Source organism: Perna viridis, chromosome 7 (assembly GCF_037379345.1).
Source record: "Perna viridis isolate PV_CMFRI_1.1 ecotype Kerala chromosome 7, ASM3737934v1, whole genome shotgun sequence".
NCBI lineage: Eukaryota > Metazoa > Mollusca > Bivalvia > Mytilida > Mytilidae > Perna > Perna viridis.
The window spans coordinates 10,272,287-10,293,032 of NC_142451.1; the positions used below are offsets into that span (position 1 = coordinate 10,272,287).

The 20,746-nt window shown below is 33.9% G+C and overlaps 1 protein-coding gene across 4 annotated transcripts in view; it reads left to right on the forward strand.

Moving 5' to 3' along the window:
- Positions 1-13,867, forward strand: part of LOC148611271 (uncharacterized) — a 48,491-nt gene extending 34,624 nt beyond the window's left edge. For all 4 annotated transcript variants that reach the window (XM_088591666.1, XM_088591667.1, XM_088591669.1 and 1 more), the window contains one exon: positions 1,158-13,867. In XM_088591666.1, coding sequence (XP_088447792.1) covers positions 1,188-5,996 — 4,809 coding nt within the window. In that variant the 5' untranslated portion in view covers positions 1,158-1,187 and the 3' untranslated portion in view covers positions 5,997-13,867. The remainder of the gene's footprint in view (positions 1-1,157) is intronic.
- Positions 13,868-20,746: the final 6,879 nt, after the last annotated feature.

Consider the following 20,746-nt stretch of genomic DNA (forward strand, 5'->3'; position numbering starts at 1 on the left):
TGCATGGCTTGTGATTTTGTGACAGTAATAACACTAATGCTTTTGGTCTATCAATAAAATCAACTTACTGATGGATATTAATAAATGTAAAATACCATGAATTGGGATATTTTGGTTGTAGTTTTGTTTTTGGTTAATTTGGTGCCTCTCTTAAATGTACCAAAATTAAGCACACCAAAATATAACATATACATGTAAAATGGTAGATGTGGATGAGAGCAAGATTAATGTTGTTATATGTGTATTACATTTGTATACAAATGTTAAGATAAATAAATCTAAGAGAGATTTATGTAATTAAGAACCATTCTGTGTAAGAATCAGGCAATGGGTGGCATATCATTTTCCCCAATTTAGTCATTTTGTAGGGAAAGTGTGGAAAAATTTTCCTGCCATTTTTCCGTAGTGCATTTTAACTAAATTTAACCTATCAATATCTTAAAAAGGTAAATTTTACAAACACTTTGATGGTAATTTCTGGTGGTTATCTGGTATAATTAATTGGTTAATGCAATAAAATATCTGTATTTTTCTTCCTTATGTGCCACGTTTTATATACATTTTGCCTGATTCTTGATGGAGAAGTACTTAACGATTCATCCTTAATTCCACTCATAATTTGAAAATGTCAGTTCAAATACTTTTGTTCAAGGACAAATTTAAACTGAAAACAAGTGATAATGGTTCACAATCTAGTATTGTATTTGGGCTAATAATCTGAGTCAAGTAGAACAACATTAACTAGTAATATTTAATCCCAGTTACATGTATCTTTAATGGCTTAGACAACTTTTTTTTAGCAATAACATAATTGCTACTAATTATCTTAAAGTTTATTTCATTGTAAAAAAAACAATAATAATGGCCAGTTTAGCCAAGTACAGGTGTCAGTTATCCACCTGAATGTTCATTAACCATGAAACCTGGAACAAATCAGTTAGGTGTGTAGCAGACAACATATATCCAATGTTTACATATCAATTAAATTGACCCTTAAGTAGTGTTAGATAATTAAGGATTATTTCATCCCACTGTGAATAAAACACAAAAATTAAAACACCTTCTGCACTGAATGCACCAAAATTAAACATGCACATTTTGACTGAAAACTTGTAGGAGATATCTTTTTCTACATAAAATATTTTTTCTACTTTTAGATGTGTTTATACACACCACTCTGAGGCCTGATGGGACAGCAGATGTCAGCTGATGACCAGGATGAAGGATTCAAAAATGTCATCAGTCGTATGTTACAGGAAGCTGATGAGGAAAGTGAGGATTCTGGGAAAGATGAAAAATTTTTAGACAAGGCAGAAGCTGAAAGCAAACATAAAGTCAAACTTGTGGGAGATAAGTTACATGATGAAAAAGGGACTGATTCTAACAAATCATTATTTGAACAGAATAAAAATAGTGTGGGCCCAACAGATGATATCTATAAAAAAGCCCATTTGGAACCTAACAATGTTGAAGTAAATTCTGATTCAGACCAAGGTGCAGCTAAAACTGATGGACCATCTAAAGACACTGTTCAAGAACAAGTTAAAAATATAAAAGTAGAAGTAGGTCAGGAGGAAATTGATCAAGTGAACCCTCCAAAAGATGATGGTTCAAAAGGCAGTGACAGGGAAACTAATTCTACTCATGCCTCAGGGACAAGTGAAAATAATAAAACAACTAGTGAACCTTCAGGTCTAAGTGAAAGTGAAAGTAAAGATAAATCAGAATCAGCTGACCAACAAAGTAAAGCTGATAAGGAAAAACAAAGAAGTTTAGAAACAGTATTTCTGAAGGATCGTATTGATAATTTAATTACTTCATGTCTCTCATCTAAATCTTCTGACTTAGACATTCCTGTCAAAAGTAACCACCCGCCTTTTATCACAAATCAAAGTAGTCCATTTATTGTTAGAAACCAACATATAAGTAGAAATAACAATAGTCAAGAAAGTACCAATTTATCTACTTATAAAAACAATAGCTCAAATTTTAGTGCCGTAGGATCTCTTCAGGCAAAACCAGCTTTGCCTGATGAGGAAGGACGAAATAATTCTCAAATGATTGGAGGTATTTCGTCTGTATCTCAGTCTAAAGAAAATAGTGTAGGAAACCGAGAAACTACTACATTTCAGACATTGATAGAAAAAGTTTTAGACAATTCTCTTCAGAGGAACAAATCCATTGATTCTAGTCAAGGAAACTCTAATGGGTTCAAACAAAATAATACAATGGATACTATGAGACAAATACCTGTTACTGATCATAGGATGTTAAATAGGAACATTCATACAATTAAAAATGAAATAAGAAATGAGCTTTTGGTCAAAGATGCTGCAGACAAACCCAAAAATGATACAAAAACAGAGGATATGTCAATCAACAAAAGTAAAGTGGTTTATCTGAAGGATCATATTGAAAAGGTGCTAGAAAAAAGTTTTCAAAATTCTTCACGACGTGATTCAGATGAAGCCAAAATGACTGAAAATTCGCTGCCTGAAGTGGCAAGACGGGATGTTAGTATAAATAGAGAGACAGAACATCGTGAGCGTACTCATAGTTTAGTTAATGAAACAATGCCTTATCGCAGGGATAGAAGTGATAATCTCAACACAAGGCAACATTTTGAGCAGGGATTCCATAGAGAGAGGAGTAATAGTTTAACAAAACACCCTGAATATAGACGTCAGGCTTCTATAAGTTCTGGTGAGACAGAAGTTTTAGGTCCACCAAAATTAATAAAAGTAACAGATATGTATCCAGATATGGGTAGAGAGCAGGGAAGGTATCTCCAGCCTCCTCGAATAGATACATATGATGGAAATATGAGAGGTTGTTTTAAAAGCTCAATGTCACCTGGTGGTAGCTACACAAGATCTCCACACAGTCAGTCTCCTGTGTCTCCGTATTATAATCATAGTCCTAACTCATGGCATGGACATTCTCCTAGAGAACATTCTACCGTTAATATGTCTCCTAATCATGGAGTATCATCACCGAACTATCAGAGTTCACGTTACCCACACTCACCGAGCATGGGGCATCATGTGGGGAGGTATCCCTCTGCATCTCACCCTTCTCAAACTTCACCAAATAATCGTGGCTTTCATCCAGTGTATCCACAGAACTCTCCACACCAACCATTTTCAACATCAGGTTCAGATGCTAGGCAACTTTATCCTGCAGGTAATATGAAGGCTTCACCTATACCACAACATCATAACCAAATGTATTCTAAACAACATACAGCAGGTCCTATGATGAACAGTTACCAATCAAATGAACTTGTAAGTCCAAGACATGAACCATCTTCTGGACCTCACTATCCACAGGCATCACCTCGACAGCCATATCCGGCAGAAATGTCACCAATGATGTCAAACAGATCTCGTATGTTGTACCCTTCACAAGCTCCTCCTCAACACATGTCTCAAGGTATGCTGATACCACATTCTGTGGAACATTCGCCTAACAGCATGCAGCGAGTTCACCCATCACATGGGGAACATGCTGCATCTAGCCATCATGCAAGACATGTTCCTACAGATCATCCAGCAGCTAGTCTGCAACACATGAGACAGCCTGATCATTCTTCACTGCATCATGCTAGACCTACACAGATGCCTACGGACCAACCTCCATACCCAATAAATAATAGGGTTCATACCAATGTTTATCCTGATAAATCGAATAGAGTTGCTCAACATGGAAGTCAACAGATTTCCACTGCTCAATATCAGAAATCTCCACATTATAGAGTAGATAGAAACACAAATGTCAGAAATCCACCTATTTCTTCTGCAATGGCACCTGCTCCAAGGCCGCCTGCAAACTATTACAGACAACAACAGCCTCACAAAATGCCCCAATTATATCCATCATCACCACCGATTCCATCTGTGCGGGAATACAACCGTAATGTACCACCAAGCATGAGTCAAATAAGTAGTCACTCTGATGAAAAGTATGTACGTACTGCTGATGTTGGTGGCAATGCTAGAAATATAACTAGCCATGATATTATGAAAAGTCCTGTAACACCAGTTACAGCACATGAGCAAGCACTTGATTTTTCTGTCAAGAGAAGCTCAAGTTCAAGACCAAGCAATGATCCTGAAATGCAGCCATTAGATTTGACCTGCAAAGATAAACTTAAATCAATTGACACTAACAGGAGATCTTCTGTAGGTAAAGGTTATTCAGGTTTTGAATATCTAGCTGAGGGACCACATGATAAAGGTAGATTAAATAGGGCAATGGGCAGGGCTGAATTTCAGCAAAATAGTCAGGATGTTGTAAGATCTCGTTCAATGTATCCAAGCCCTGAGGAATCACCTAGGAGTGTTAATTATGGCAGGCGTTCATCAGAAGGTGCTATTGATTCATCTGGCTTTGAACCTGCTCAACAATCACCACATTGTCAGAAGTTTGGATATAAACCACCACCTGGTCCTTCAATTACACAGGGCACTGGTTCTGCAATGATGAAAGTAAATGAGGAAAGAGCTCCTGCTCATCAGCAAGTTCCTTTACAGCAAGATCCTAAAAAAGGTCCAAATATTTCAAGACATGAACCAATACAAAATATTCTTGGTAGTCACTCTCCATCTGATATATTGTATCTGATTTGTCGCTTGTGTGGACAGACTTACGGAAGTCCGTATGGATTTAGGAAACACTTCCGTAATCAGCATGGTTTTGAACCACGAGCAGAGCATACAATTGTTCAAACTATATCAGAAACAAAAACTGCTCTTCGTTCTCCACCAGTACAAACAACAATGGCTATGAATACATCTCAAACAACTATGGAAGTTGCTGCAAATCAGAATAAAATCATTACTGAGGACATTTCTCAAATGAAGTCACAAAATATTTCACTCTTGCATGAATCTGCTGCATCATCTGTAAATGCTCAAGAAAAAGTAGTTCCTAACTTGCCATGTGAAAATATAGAGGATAGAATGAAAATGGATGAGCTTACCGATTTAGCTACAGGTGATCGTAAATACTTAGAATGCCATGAATGTGGACAAACATTCCAGCTGAATGATTTTGGTGCTTATAAACGTCATTGTCGCCAACATGGACAACCACGCATCATGAATCCATTTGACACAAATTATGACCTGGAGCAGAAAAATAGAAGTTCAGATGATAGATACAAGTCCCTCACTGAAGATTCTCTACATACATGTACTGTATGTACTGCTCAGTTCTCCTCTGCTGATTTTCTGAAAGATCATGTTGCTACTTCTCATTCTGATACAGGACAAAAACAGAATCCTGCTTTGCAGGCTAATGAAGGAGACTCAGCATTGAAAGATGATGACTTGTCTTCTTTATCTGTTAAAAAGCGTATTATGGAGGGTTTTCAGAAAGGTCAGTTTGAAAATACTCAAGTAGATACATCGAAAAAAGTAGTTGTCATGAAAAGTGCTGCAGACTCCATGGTAACCACTGCTAGTCCAGATAGTAGCTCAGATACTTTGAAAATATCCTCAGCAATTGTTGATAGCCAATCTGACCCTAAAACTCCTATTGTGAATACTCCTTCAGATAAACAGTTTGATACTGATAGTAAGGATAATTCTGATACAGGTGGTTGTGACTCCGTAAAGGGCAGTGAACCTATGGAAACTGATACTCATTATCTGCATAAAAAATTTGCTAAACGTAAACATTCTGGTATGACTAGCTCTGACATCGAAACAAAAATAGTGAAGAAAGATCCAAAGGATCTTGGCACAAGAAGCCCAAGTATTGTGTCAAATAACAGTTGTGATTCGGAACAGCCTGGTGCTGTTGAAGGAAAAATTGACCCAGAATCTGAACAGGAGTCTAGCTCAAACTTAGACAGTGCTAATGAGTCTAAAGAGGCAGATGAAAAATGCTCAACACATAAACCTGAGGCACGCCATCAGTTGCCTTTCGTGTGGGACAGGGTTACCAGGAGTCAAGTGGGAAGAAAGCAGTCAAGAGTTGCCGATAATCCTTGATTTTTTTTTTGTGTATTGTACATTATTTTAATTTTCAATAATCAAGATAGTATGTATCTAAGGGAGAGGCTGTTGCTTTTGCTTATTTTTTGCTCCTCTATTTTTACCATTATACTTCATTCAAAATAAACCATCTGTTTGATCATGTCAATTCAGTTTGGAAATTCTGAAAATAGTTCCAAAGCTCACTTATGTTCTAAATTAAATGACACCAAAACCACTTCCATTTTCTAAAGCATATATATGCTGAGGAAATGCATTTTCATACCAAGAATCTTTAATTATTTGGGCATTTCCTAATTAATAATTTGAAAGAAACTACTAGTCTGGTATTTTTATAACAGTAAAAACCTTTTTATGGAAGTCTTATAAGTTCTTGTAACAAGATAATATTACTGGTACTACATCTCTTGCTTAAGTTACATGATAATATTACTGATACTACATCTTTTGCTTAAGTTTGTTACAATCTTTTTTTTCAAAATGATTTTACTTCAAAATTTGTTTGTTATTGTTTTGATCAATTCATATTTTTAACTGTAGATGATTTTCATTTTTCTGCCTTAAGATTTTGTTATGTTTTTTAATGAACTTTATAATGTGTGAGAACTGTTACCCACTAAGTACTACAAAACTGCCGTGAAATATATATATTGTAAGGCCATATCAAATTGATTGTTTGATTCTTCTTAATATTATTGTCTTTTTAAGATGATTATTTTATACACAAGCCTTCACAAGATACCTGGTTAAAAAGGGAAGATAACTTTGCAAAGGGAGATAAGCCCAAGTAGAAAATAGTGCTTGTGGATGATGGAGTACCTAGCAATTAATTACAAGTGGCCAATTTTAATATTTTCTGGTTTAATTTGATGTATAGTTGGTATTGTTTTTTATGTGATAATGTGTCAACAACGAAGTTTGTGTAATTTAAAAAAAAATGTAGTTTAGAATTAGCTGTATGTCTAAGCTGCTAATGTTTGTGTTTTTTTTATACTTTAGTAGTAGGTAGCCCCAAATTAGAACTACATGGCAATTCTCATTGCACCTTTATATAAAGACCTAGTTTTGTGAATTTTTATTTCCAACAAAAAATTCTTCAGTCTGCTTTTGGGGTTATTTTTTTGTGTTGAGAAATGGCCAAGTAGTATCAACTGCAGTTAGCCTCGCACCTCTGATAATAATTCGACACTTTCATTATGAAGAACCATACATACAGATTTACACTACAGATCTGTAAATTTTGCAATATCCACTCATTAGGTGTGGATTTATAGGGGTAGAGTTCGAGCACCAGCCATCTCCAGCCCTAAAAATTAAGAAAACTGTCAGTAGTTTAACTAAATGATCCAGTTATTGGTTGTAACTTGTATAGTATTACTAGTATTTGATTTTTAAATTTTTTTTTTTAAATTTAGACTTCCTTTCTAAGATGGGACTCCACCATAAAACAATAGAGAAATATATCATATGTCCTCTTCTAACTTAAAAAGTGAAAAGTGGAAATAGTAAAATTTAATAGAACTGCACTGTACCTGTAAATAATTCAAAATCTTATTCACATTGTATGTAATTTCAGCCATTCTGAAGGTCCATCAGATGTTAGAAAAAGTCGAGTAAAATTTGGTTGGTCCAGTAAAAGTCCAGTTAGCATTATGAAATTATTATATGTAGCATAACAAAATGTCTTTGGACCAGGGAAGTCAGGTGCAAACACCTTCACTATGACTGTTTATTTAATTTTCAACAATGACAACTGTAAGACCAAGTAACTGAAAGCTTGTCCATGGTTCACCTGTAGCATACACACAAACCATAGAATGGAAGGCACTTACAGTCTGTATGGAAAACTTAACTTCAGTGAGAAACCATTTGATTTTATAAAAGGGAGATAGGAAATGGCTATCCTAAACCCCATTATGAAGAAAATGGTTTTTCCCATGGCATCAGATTTTAGTTCTTAATTTTGTATGGAATTGTTCTTGGTACTCTCAATACCATACTTGCTGCAGTACTGTTATTTAATTGCATTTTTTCTATGAATGTAATTAACATAATCATTTGGGATTTTTAAGGTTCTTGAATGACTTGGCTGATTCATTTACCATCTATACTATCAAACTTGATATGAATTATTGAATGTTTATTAAGGATCAATGATCCACAGTATTATTCTCCAACATTCAGAACATAATGACTTGGTTAAAATGTAGGTCATGATATTTGACCTTTAAGAATAACTTTTTGATATTTGTTCATTTCATAGTGTTAAAATGTGGTTAATGTATAACATTAAGCCAGGATGGTTCATAATGCAAAATTGAGAATGGAGCATGATTTAATAGTCATAAAGTAAAATATTCTAACTACAAATAAAACTTGAGGTAAAACAAAATTACCGGACTGACTTAATCAATTAATTAGCCCTATATGTTACTTTAATAATGTCATAGGATAGTAATGCAACTGAACAAATTAACAATTAATTTGCATTAAAAATAAATCACAAAAAGACTAATGCTCCTCATAGTGAACTATAGTTAAAGAATTTAAAAACAAAAATAGCTGATAGCAATGAATTTATGTTGAACAACCCAGCAAAGCACCTTACTTTAACTTTAGGTTGCAGAAGCTGATCTCGGGGGACAATGGTAGTAACAAAATAACTAAACATATAGGCAAACTTTCTGCAATTAAAAAGGAGTCAAAAAGAAAGAAATTCCCCATCAAATGACACATCATTAATTTAGATAATTCAAAATACTGGTATCTTTTCAAATTCAGATTTAGCAAAGAACTTCTGTATCATGAATCATTCTTGTATTTTCTTGACATGCATTTAAATAAGATATTGATACATTCAGCACAATATTTTATCTTGCCTAAGAAAAGAATATATAATGATTGTGTACTATAATGCTTTCAGAGTGTATGAATGTATTCTGTTATTTTACGTATCCCGGTGCAATAACATTTATAAAATTAATTTTCTAAAAGTGCTATATTAGTTGAGCAGATTTGTTTAGGGTGAACATTTCATGGACTTTGTAAGTTGTGTGTATAATTTGTTTTTCATTTTGAATCATTTGATAATATCAAGAATGTCAGAATTTTCTCTTGCCCTGCAAACCTATTTTTTTTCTTTGATTACTGATACACTGTTTCATCTGGTAGCTATAGTTGTCAATATTCAAATTAGAAAAAGATCTTATGCATTGTCTGAAAAAATTCCCACTTAAACTATAAATTATAACTATAAATATTTATTGAAAGTAGTGCTATATTGATATGGGGATGTGTATTTGATTCATGGGTATTAACCACATAATTTTCTACTGAATTCAAGTTGATATTAAAACAAAATTAATTTTGAATTATCTCCCTTTCAAGAAATTTGTGATTTTTTTTTTCATGGAAGCTTTTCTAAATAATGCTAGATATTATTAAATCAAATAAATTCAATTTCTTGTATATTTTCCCTAAAAACTTCCATTACTTGTTTATTTGTGAAGGTAGAGCCTTAAGTACAGCTTAACCTCAAAACCAGACAGATTCTTATTATAAGTGATTCATGCATTTCTCAATCCCAAATTGTTTTAATTGGAGATCCTTCAGTAGGCCTCATAGCAACTGCATTCAAAAATTAATGTGGAAATAAAAGTTGTCCACTGGAGAAATTAATATTTAGAATTGGTTATGTTCTACTACATAAAAGTTCAGTAAAATTTCATGCCAGTTTTTTTTTTAAACTGTAACAGTCAAAAAATATTTCACATTGTATAGCAGATATAAGGAAATGAACAAAATTTGGAAGAGTTTTTTTTTAGGACATAACAAATGTGTTTCAACAGTTTCATTGATTGTTTTGAGATATGATGGATCACCCCCTGCCTGTTTTTTAGACAGAGTGCTAAGCCATGGTTCTGCTTGGTTTAGTATATAACTAAAAGAACTATTTGTTTGATTATTTTTATTTGTTAATGTTGGATTAAAATTGACTATATTTAATGAGTGCTATTAGGAACTACCTGAAATGACACCATGCCCTAATGGCAAACATGCTACCTCTATGCCAATAAGGTGGTTACAGCTTAAACATTATCATTTACAAAATAAATGTTGCTAGATCTACTAAGATTCGCTTGTCCTACAAGTTATAATATCTTATTACTTTCAAGTCCTGCTGAATTCATACTTTAACCAAAGGAGTTTTAGTCACACATCAATTTTTTTCGTTTACAGGACATGTATCCTTGAATTCCAGCATAATGTCTTACCAGCTAAATCTTGGGAATTTTTCATTTAATCAGTATTTAATTTGGTTTACATCCTCATTTAAATGAATTGTAATGTTTATATGACTTGTTTTATCACAAATTAACTGTGTACCATATATCTTGTTGGAGTGGTTGGGACATCTGTTTCCTATGGTCACATATCTTACAGTTAATGTTGAATGTTGAAATTATTGTTCAATACCTATCATGTGTTTGGATGATTGAGTCATTGTTAGATGGTCTACTCAAAATTTTACCATCAGTTCTAAACTAGATTTTGCCATTAAAATATGAAGAAAAAAAGTTGATATGTGGCAGCAAAGAGCTTGTCCTATTAACAACTTAGGACTTTTTAAATAACTGTCTCAAATATTGGAATTTACAAAGAAGATATAGGTCATGTTTCAAATTGTTGCACACAATTATTTTCATTTTAAAGTTATTGCCCCTGATAAATAAGACTTACTGCCCCTGATTAATAAGACATAAAGTTATTGCCCCTGATAGATAAGACATAAAGTTACTGCCCCTGATAAACAAGACAAACTTATTGCCCCTGATAAATAAGACGTAAACTTATTGCACCTGATAAATAAGACATAAAGTTATTGCCTCTGATAAATAAGTCATAAAGTTATTGCCTCTGATAAATAAGTCGTAAAGTTATTTCCCATATTATGTACTTCAGAATGGTTTGCAGAAGCTTATTATTTATTTTTAAATTTTTTTTATAAGAAAGAAAGTTATTGCTTATAAAATTACTTTTTCTTCTTTGTTGTCAGGAATTGTGTAATTTGTTTTGGTTGTCTTGTAGGACTGAACCACAGAGAAATTGTAAATTAAAATTTGCAGATTACAAATTAGGATTAAATGTGTTTTAGTATTATGCTGACTGGCAAGTTTAAAAAACTAAAAGAATATGTTGATTTGTTGTTAAATTGTGAAAATACAAGTGCAAACTCTCATTAGTGCCAGGGTATAGAATTTTTTACATTAGATGGCATTTTTAGCTCACCTGACTAAAGGCCATGAGAACTATTGCCATCACTTGGCATCCGTCGTCGTTAACAATTATACAAAACTCTTCTCCTCTGAAACTACATGACTAATTAGAACCAAACTTGGTATGAATGTTCCTTAGGGTATCCTGCATAGAACTGACTTAGGGATTTTTGATTCGTCGAAAAACATGGCCGCCATTACTAATAATAGAACATAGGGGTCAGACAGTAGTTTTTCACATATATCTCCAAAATTGTTAGGTCTAGCTGAATTTTGACTGGGGGAAAGTGTTTAGCATGATGAGATCTATCTCTGGTCAAATTTTGGATATATTCCGTTTAGCCATGTTGGAGTTATTGCCCTTTTTCAATGATTTTTGCTATTTTTAATGTTATTTCTTTCAAAAATCTTCTCTGAAACTACATGACTAATTAGAACCAAACTTTGTATGAGTGTTCCTTGGGGTATACTGCATAGAACTGATGTGGGGATTTTTGATTCATCGAAAAACATGGCTCTGGTTACTAAAATTAGAACAAAGGAGTCAGACAGTAGTTTTTCACATATTTCTCCAAAACCGTTAGGTTTATCCAAATTCTTTCAGTAGCTGAAATGATCCATATGATAAGGACTACAAAAGTCTTCAGACTCCTTGTAAGAGTTATTGCCCTTGAAAGGGGAAAAATGACTTTTTTTTAATAGTTTTCAGTCAATATCTTGAAAACTATGATAGAATGAAAGAAACTTTCAATTGTTGAAAAGATCTTGTGATAAGTCCTACCAAAGACTTCTTGAGTCAAAATTGTTGGACATCTTGTTTAATTTATTGCCTTTGAAAGGCAGAATTCAACCAGGTGAGCGATTAAGACTCCTGGGAGCCTCTTGTTTTTACTGTTATTGAAATCCGTGTGTGAGGGACTATATACAGTAGCTTTTGCTATTTTAGGCTATTATAAGAACTGACCTCAATTAAGCCTTAGAATTTGAAAAAAGGACTGAAGTTTTGTTTTACCCAAACTGATCACTGCATTACCTGAACATACTATACATATTTACTATTGGGGTATTTGTGATAGATGAAATATTGGCATTGATCTTTCATAAAAATGGCAAACACATTTTTTTCTACCTAGTCAAGACATTTTGTGCTTTGGTAGTTTCTTTATATAAATTTGATTTACAACTTTTCTGTTATTGAATAAAGTAATGTAACCTTAAACTTAAAACTTACCCCCTAAAATGAATTTAGATTGGTTGGGGAGGTATATATAAAAAAAAAACTCTTATGATTTAAAGTAACTTTTAGAGGCATTGTTAACTTGTATTTGTTTATATAGAAAATATTTTACTCAGAGACCTTTTTTGGAATCCTTCATTTTACTGATAACCTGATGACTGGGTTTTGTTTATTTATATTTGTTGATGTTTCTTGTGATTGTACTTTCTCTATCAGTTCATAATCAGCTACCATTGTCATCTGTATTTAGGCTGTGAGGGATACTTAGGGCTATCTATTGCCCATTATTCATTAACACTGTACTCTTACAATACCTACATACCATAAGGTTATTATTAATAAAACTGTTAAATTTTAAATCCTGCTGGAGTGAAACTAGTGTAGTATAGTTTAGTAGACTGTAAATCTAGATAAGCTCTAAATTATTATATGGTAGTGTCTATTCAGCAATAGACCAAATTCCAATTCATAGCAACTGATCACACTCCAGACATTGCCTGTTTTCACATTACCTACAGCTCTGAGGACAGGGTCTTAGGAAAAATAGAAATTTTTTAAACAAGTTTATCAATATATCAGTAGTATTTATCAATATATAAAGCATTTCTAATAGGAAAAATGTTAAAGACTTAAAACAATAAAACTCTTACTTCACTTTGAAGAAAAATAAACTTTTGACAAACATCTTTTTTTGCTATCAGATCATTTTTGAGATTCATTTTGGGATGAAATATTGATGATGTATGAAACAAAGTATTAATGTGAATAAAATCCTTACTTTAATTTCCCCAATTGTCTGTTTTTCCTACTCCTGGAAGATTTCTCTGGAAAGAAGTCTATATTAATGAGTACACCCCTGAAATTGGAATATAGTCTATTAAGAATTAATATTTCTTCACTTTAGTTTCATACAGTTTGAAGCTGTTACAAAGGTTTGTTAAACAGAAGACAATAGTTTGTTTAGTAGTTATGGATAATGATCAGAAATAACTGTTATGCAAAATTTAGTTTGTTTTGTCCAAGGTACTGGTTTAAATTCATATACCCTTGTAAATAGTTACTATGTCATCAGAGTACACGTAATTTACCAGTTTTGTTAAGCCAATCAGTATATCTTAACATGTAGTAAGACTAGGTTCACTGTTATTCACAGGTTAAAACGTAGTACTGACTGTCACTCAGTTAAGATTTATTTAATTTTAAGATGTGGTCAGCCGTCCATCTGTAGCATACGTCATATTGTTCAGTGCTTAAAAGCCAATTATTGTGTTATATGTTGTTTCGCTTGCCTAAGGCAGACTGTTGACTTGTTGATCAATGATATTGGATGCAATAAAATTGTAGTATATTTCAAATGTGTTTGATTCTTTACTGCTGTTTCATACCCCAGTTAGACTAGTCAGAATATTAGTATGTTTATCACCGAATAGTGACCCCTGTGTCTATCACAAGCGACCACAAAAATTGCAGTCGCATAGGTGTAATACCACTATATCAGGAACCAAAAAAGGTAATTCGGAATGACACGAAGCAGTTGTTGCACCTTATCATTTTAATAGTTTAGTAGAGGTATACAAATTTGGTGTAATCTGAAAGCTTGATGAATCATCAGTAGTTTAAAAACCTCGTTTTCTTAAATCAGTGTAGGGTAAAACAAATTCTGAACAAAAACTATAGGCCCCTGATATGGCTAATTTGAAAACAAAAATAGTGATTTTTTTCACTTTACCTTTTTTCTTAGAAAGCACGTAAGGTATATTGATATTTTTGTGAGAGTTGAGGTAAAGGGTGTCCATCAGAATGAAACCATCCAGCAAACCATCTGTACTAATGTAAAATTTTAGCCTTATAAATATCTGAATTTAACATAGGAAGTAATGGATTCATACAATAGTTGTATTACTCCTATAATGGTCCTACTAATATACACTCGGAGAGTAAATTTTCAATTAATAAATCGGTTAACACTAAAGTTATAACTAGCATGACAAAAGTATCGTATATGTTAAACTGTAACATTAAAATTATTGAACTGTGCCAACCGATATGAATACATAAAATGTATTAAGCTGTATTCAGAGGAAATACATGACTTTAAACCCCAGTTTTTGTTATATTTCACATATTAAGGAGCCTTATCAAAATGGCACAGTTTACGATTACACATGAATGTCAACGTATCTTCAACGATACGGTAACACAAGAGACTAAATGCCAGAATGTAATGACGGGCGCGGGAACGTAATTTTCTTTGTGTAACCATAACTGTTAATGTTACGGTTATGAGTGTAATTTAACGAAGTGTAAAATTAGTTCTCTGGGCTCAAATATTAGTAAACGGCATCCGTAGGAAATTTAGCGTTATTATAGCTGTACGGATCTAATGAAATTATAAAACTATACCAAAAGGTGGGCTTGGGATTTAATTTTTTTTATTTGTTATTACTTAAATCGTTGAACCGCATAGGAATTATGGATTTTTCATTATTTCTAAACTCAGTAGGTGAATTACAAATAAATTGATTTCTTCGACCCCCCGCGGTCGTATCCATTTACGCCTTGCGAAATATTATTAAACTGAAAAATTAATGAATGATATTTAGTATGTTTTGGAGTTATATCTCTTTATGCATATAAAAAGTACAAATTAATGGGACTTCTGGTGCAGACGACAGTTAATGTAATGCCTCCAAAAGAACGATGAACATAAACTACATGGAGGAAGCAGAAAGAACACACGAAAAGAAAACAGTACGAATCGTACTAAATATGGATGAAATCAAGTGCTCCGGAATGATTAGCAGTTTCTATCCTGCATGTAACCTACAACAAACCTGGACATAGTACAGACCCATAAAACAACTTTCTTTTCTTTCGAACTATTAAGTAGCACTCCAGCTAAGAATCATGCAAAATGTTATTCATGGGTAAAAAGCCTACATATTTTATTTTTTTATATTTTGTTTGAATTGCCATAGTAAACAGAAACGAACATTCAGTTTTTCATATATCCCGTGTTCTTATGAGATGAAAATTCGGCCAAACCCAGTAATTTCGACAAGTCCTCAATTTTTAGCACTGGTGGCCATGTTTTCGACAGATAAAAAATTGTTAAGGATTTCCTAACAAACATTCATGCCATGTTTGATTACAATCCATCCTACAAGTTGTCCCAGAGGAGAAGATTTTCATTAATAACTCATTTATTCGTCAGCGGATCTTTCTGAACATTTTGGAATAGGTCAATCCCATCATGCTGTACAATTTTACACCTTGCCAGATTTGAGCTAAACCAAACTGTTTTTGAGTTACTTGCATAATTCTGCAATTTGACGCCTACGGTCTATTTTTAGTAACGGTGTCCATGTTTTTCTCAAGATAAAAACATCCCCATAGACAGATTGTTGTGTATGTTCTACATAACATTCATGCACAATTTTGTTTCAATAAAACCAGTAGTTTCCGAGAAGATTTTCAAAGAGTAATCAAGGAAACCAATGTTATAGCGGCAATTAAAAGAATGTAACCTAGGGACAAAGACCAGACATTGAAAACAGACATACACAACAAAGAACATAAAGTAACTAAAATCATACATACAAAGTAACAAAAGCAAATGAGCAACTCGGACTCCACTAAAAACTGGGAGCATGGACCAGGTGCACCGGTAGGGTAAGCGACCTCTGCTTAGTGCCAATTTCATGTAGAATTTATATAATGTTTATAGTCAAACTGTGTTATTAAAATTGCAAAACATGCAACATTCTTATGACCGACTCTTACTTCTCTAGTTCCCTTACAAACAAAACCTTCCATACAAGAAGTCACGATGACTTAAGTTGCAAATCAACAAACTTAATATATGGATTAGAATGCAACTTATGCGGTCTAATATATGTCGGTGAAACACAAGAACGATTAAACAATAGAATGTGCGGTCATCGTTCGGGAATAAATACCGCCAAATTCCCGACATTTTATCAACATTTTAATCAACAAGATCATTCAATTCTCTCTATGAAAGTTCGTATTTTAGAAAAAAAAATTACCATCTTACGAACAGTCCCGTTCTGAGTAAAAACTATCGTAGGGAAAGAGAGGAATACTGGTTTCCGCAGACTCTTTAAACCAGTTTGTGTGAAAAGTCAAGATGAAGAAAAACGATCATTTCTTCCACTACCGTTTGTCAACAAAGGTATAGATGCAATTAATTTGGCTAACATCCTCCATCACAAAAACGTTACCAACAAAAGTCCCCCATATTTCAAAGACAAACCCATACCAATTATTTCATATTCCTATACTTCACCTATTGCATCTAAAATTTTCAATTATAAAAGGCTAGTGCAGAACCTCGAGACTGGGGACTTCAAGGCTAAACCTCCTGACTGTTCTTGCAAAAACTCTCCATTCAACTATGGTCCTTCCTGTCACGTCGTTACGGGAGATTTGTCCATCATCGAAAACGATTCTCTGCGTAATATCCTTTCTAAATGTCCCAAGTACCGTGAACCACCCTTCATAAATTGGAATTATAACTTTAAAGTTCTTATGGATGCCGTGGAGAGGACTACGCAAGAAAATGGGTAAAACGAGAACAAGAAGACACCGATTCTCTGTCAGAGTGGTTAAAGGCCGTGAGGTTTTTAATTTTGAAACGAATGAAAGTTTTAAGTGCTACATTAGTTTTCAAAGACCCCAATACTGTAGCAAAAACATTGTCTACTATACATGACAATTATGTTGTCGTACCAGCAGACAAAACCCAAACAATTTTTTTTTTGCAAAAACGTTTTACATCCAATATTTGTTATCAGAGGTAGACGTAAAAAATAATAGCAGTGATAAAACCTATACTGCCACCACTCTCTCCAAAGATAAGACTGTGGAAAACCATAAATCTGTGCTATCCTCTTTTGGTCTCTCTAGCCAGGACGATGACTGTGATTTACCGTCTATGTACTGGATTCCTAAACTCCACAAGAATCCATACAAACAACGTTACATAGCTGGATCTGCCAAATGTACCACCAAATCTCTTTCAAAACTTTTAACTTCTATACTCACAGCTGTCAAAGAGGGTTTACAGTCCTACCACAACATTTGTTACTCCCGTAGTGGTATTAATTCAGTGTGGATCCTGAAAAATTTGAAAGATCCTTTGGAGACAATCAGTTCAAGACTATTATCAAAATATAATAGCATTAAAACCTATTATTTTTCAACACTGTATACTTGTACTCCCCGTACTCAGATAAATCCCGACTTAAAAACATTATACAGCGTTGTTTTGTTCCAAAAAAGATGGTACACCTAGATTCAAATATATAGTTCTTGGTAGAGATTACTCATACTTTGTAAGAAATAATTCCAAATCATCTTCCAAATATGCAGAAGAAGATGTTTACAAAATGCTGGAATTTTTAATCGACAACACATTTTTGTCCAGTGTGTTGGACGCGTTTTTCAACAAACGGTCGACATTTCAATGGGAACAAATTGTGATCCTCTACTTGCTGACCTTTTCCTTCACTCTTTTGAGGCTGACTTTATAGCTGATCTGATCCGGAAGAAAGAATATCGTTTAGGTTGATCCTTTAATCTCAGTTTCCGCTATACAGATGACGTATTATTTTTAAACAATCCTAATTTGGGTGGTATGATACTTGAGATAAAGGATACTACAGACACTGTGAACTCAGCCTCGTATAGGTAGGTAGATATAGATATATATATAGATACGATAGGTGCAATAGCGCACGTAACGTCATTAGTGTATCGCCTTACGGAAGCCGGTTCGGATCATTTGAAAAAAAAAAATAAATGTGTCGAAATTACTACATAACATGTCGACATAGTATATCGTAATTTCGACATAGTATGTTGTAATTTCGACTTAGCTATGTCGTTATTTCAACATAGCTTTGTTGTAATTTTGACATGTTATGTCGTAATTTCGACATGTTATGTCGTAATTTCGACATATTTATTTTTTTTAAATGACCTTAACCGGCTTCCGTATCGCCTAAATACTTGAGTTATAGATTAAATGACGGCCGTCCTCGGACGACAAATGTTACATCAGGAAACCCCAAAAAGTCATTCAGATGGGGAATAATCAAAATACGAGGTGCACAGTAGTATCATGATATAAAGAATCTGTGAAGGTTTTTTCAAAGTTTCACAGGAGTCGCGGTTTAAATGATGTACATCCTTGGAGGGCAAATGACCAAGTCCATGTGTTGCATCAGGAAACCCAAAAAGTCTTCCAGATGAAAAAAAACAAACAAAAACAAAAACAAAAACAATAATAGGACGCGCACAATAGCATTTAATAGTAAAGATTCTGTGAAAGTTTTATCAAATTCCATTTAGCTGTTTCAGAGGAGTAGTGGATTATCACAACTCAAACGTTATGCTTGAGCTTGCCGAAACTACGCGGCTTTTTGTGCCGCACTAGAAGTCTTAGGCTTCTGGAACAGGGTTTTGTTGCTACAAGATAAAGGTCATCACTGCAAAAGTTTTATGGTCGTCATCAGGAACTCGTTGTTAGTTATGGTGTATCCATCTGCACCATAAGAACTTATTTGTTCACGTGATAAATTTTCCTTTCCTCTTTCTTCTACCCCAAACAATGACATCTCGGTGGGGGTTTCTAGAAAAGCAGAGGAGCTTACCCTACCGGCGCACCTGGCCCATGCTCTCCGTTTTTAGTGGAGTCCGGGTTGATCATTTATTTTTGTTTCTTTACACACGTCTTTATCCTTTGAATATATTCTTTGATTGCCGCTCGAATCTTTGTTTCCTTTAATATTGTTTGTTTGTATGACAGCTATGGAAACCACAATTATTACTATTAAGGTCAACTCATTCTGCAACTTCAATCATATTTGGGAACCGAACGGTTCTTAATGCAGCATATTTAGAATAGTTAAGATTTTTTATGAAGTTTTGCTGAGGCCAGAAGAACATTGTATGTATAATATAAAATCTCCACACTTTTGTTGCGGTAACGGCCGTACAATAAAAATCTTTATGTTAAATGAAATTTACCGTCATGGAAGTTGACAACAAAAGGATGGCTAAACCTTTTCCATGTGTAAATATTGAATTTTCACACTTAACCAGCATAAATCTCGTTTTTTTTTTAATTTACATTATTGTTGCTAGAATATTACTGGATTATACTCAGTTGCAATATGGCGGGTGTTGCTGTGGAGCAGGACATGCTTACCCTTTTTAAGCACCTGATTTTGTGGGAGCTTATATAACTACTACTTCAGTTTTGATTCTTTTATCTTCAGTTTTTATTTATAATTCTTTTTATTCAGTTAGCTACATTATGTATGTAGATCGTCTTTGTTTCATGCATTCACGTTTAGGTATTTTTTTTTATTTTGACGTATTTGAATCATCCCACTGCTTACACTTCGGTATTTTCTCCATTTACATCGACTTATCGCCCTTTGGCCTAGTCCTAGATTGCTATGACGGCCGACGGCTGATTTGTCAGACAAGCGTCGGAGCTTTTCCCGTATCAAAAACACGGAATTTGACTAAAGGGTTGAAATTCACAACACTATTGGCATGTTTTTCACTTTTATGAAATGTTTTACAAAATTTCAATATAAATTCCATATCACAGTATATTGTTATTTTTTTTTTTTTTTTGGCTTCCTCAAACACAAATTACTACAGAAAAGCATATATGAATTATTGTTGAGAGTATAAACTTTCATTTCATATCTGGTTTAAACATTCCAAGAGCCATTAAAGTAATAAATTTTGATATCATACCGCACACCAGATTTGCTCTGCAAAATCCAGGGTTTTTGAAATGGATAAGCTCTGACGTTCCACGGCCCAGCTTGTTTGGGTAATCTCGGACTGCTTTTGGTCATTCTTAAAGATATAAGCAAAGGTCGTTGTCGCCGCTGACTAAGCAGGCGCGGATCTAAGGAAAAGCGTACCGCGCGTACGCCCCTTAAACTGAGAAAAATAAATGCATGAAATCTGGATTTCTTGATTTTTTTCACAAATTCTAACAATTTTTTTTCTTACCTTGCTTTGCTCGGTCTGTTTCATCGACCCGCCCCTGAATGCCTATGCTCCTGGTTGTTAGTGGATAACGTTCAGAATGGTTACTTTTAGTTGTTGTTGTGTTCGCCGGTTATTCCGTGCTTTTCGGTGTTAATGTCTCAGTTTTCAAACTTGTTTTACAAGCCGATATCCTT